The sequence below is a fragment of the Emiliania huxleyi genome, assembly GCF_000372725.1.
Source record: "Emiliania huxleyi CCMP1516 chromosome Unknown EMIHUscaffold_160, whole genome shotgun sequence".
In the NCBI taxonomy this organism is placed as follows: domain Eukaryota; phylum Haptophyta; order Isochrysidales; family Noelaerhabdaceae; genus Emiliania; species Emiliania huxleyi.
In genome coordinates, this window is record NW_005200981.1 from 14,338 (window position 1) to 15,700 (window position 1,363).

A 1,363-nucleotide genomic window follows, 5' to 3' on the forward strand; every position below is an offset into this window, starting at 1 on the left:
ACACTCGCCCGGACCGTCCCCCTCCGGGGCCGGTTCCGCAGCCAGCGAGAGCCGACAGCGGGGCCGTGCCGCGGGTGCCTACTGCCGAGTGCCACAAACACTGCGCCGTCCCGCCACCACCTACAGGCTGTCTTGTGTGATGGTTGGGATGTCCAAACGCCACCATCTTGGCTCTTGCGACCTCAAACCCGCGAGCTGTATGGGTGGTCCTGACGTCGACAGACGCCCGATGACCACGGTGAAGCTGAGCCGGAACGCGTCGACAAGTCTCGTCTGAGCCCGTGGCGGTCGCCGGCTGAGTCGCTGTGCACGGACTGGTACCTCAGGCGTCACCTCCGCAGCCTCAGGTCTCACACTCCATCACCGCCGCCGGGACGCCGTCGGTGGCACGCTCGGCGGCGTACTTTCTGCAGCTCCATCTCGAGTACGGCGTCGAGCCTACTCACTCCCGTTGGTTCGGCACACTCGGTGGGGTCCACCGAGTGTGCCGAACGCGCGAGCGGTGCGTCCCGGCAGCGCGCGCAGGCTGCGGAGCTGCAACAAACTCGAGACACGCTTTTTGGGACATTTTCGACGCTTTTGGCCCATATACTCGCACAACAAGCCGAGTAGACGAGGGGGTGTGTGTTCGTGCGTCGCCCATCTCTCCTGGAGATGTCTGCTCTATGTGTTCGTGCGTCGCCCATCTCTCCTGGAGATGTCTGCTCTATTTATTTATTTATGCTCATCACTCATTCCCAAATTTCCCCTCTCAACCACAACCACCCGGGCGGTAAAACACATGGCGGGCCGTCTATACGTGGAAGCGCCTGCGGCTCGTGTCGAGCTCCGGTTTGTGCTTCCACTCGTACTCGCCGTGCTGCGTATCGAAGGTGCCAAGCTGGAGAGACTTGAGCCGCAGCGTGAAGCGCGGGCCGAGCTCCTGCAGCCGCGCCGAGACCTGCCCCCGCTCCTCCTTTTGCTCAAAGATGTACCGGTGGTGGCGGAAGAAGACGAAATCGCGCTGGTTGTGCATCGTCACAACCTGCCGGCCGCGAAATTGCGGGTCGTGCGGGAATAGGCACGCCTACGGTTCACGCACCCAGCCGGTGAGGAGGAGCTGTGCACTGGGGCGCCGCCCAGCAAGAGAGCGGCAGGAAGGGGGGGGGGGGGGGCGGTGGGGGGGGGGGGGGGGGCAAAAGTAACGGGGCGGGCAGGGGGGGCGGGCGGGCAAAAAGGCCGGGGCGGGGGCGGAGGGGGGGGGGGGTTTGGGGCCCCAAATTCCCTCCAAACCGGGGCCCGAGGGGGGGGCCAAAATTTTTGAGGAAAAACCCCCGGCGGGGGGGAGTCGGACGGCCTTTCCCCACGATTCCTTTGGGGAGGA

General features: G+C 65.0%; 1 protein-coding gene across 1 annotated transcript; it reads right to left on the reverse strand.

Moving 5' to 3' along the window:
- Window positions 1-793: 793 nt before the first annotated feature.
- On the reverse strand, window positions 794-1,060 carry EMIHUDRAFT_71798 (hypothetical protein; the record flags this gene model as incomplete). The annotated part of the gene is made up of 1 exon (XM_005785385.1): window positions 794-1,060. A coding segment is annotated over one exon (267 nt), but the record flags the coding sequence as incomplete, so codon positions are not given.
- Between the last annotated feature and the right edge of the window lie 303 nt (window positions 1,061-1,363).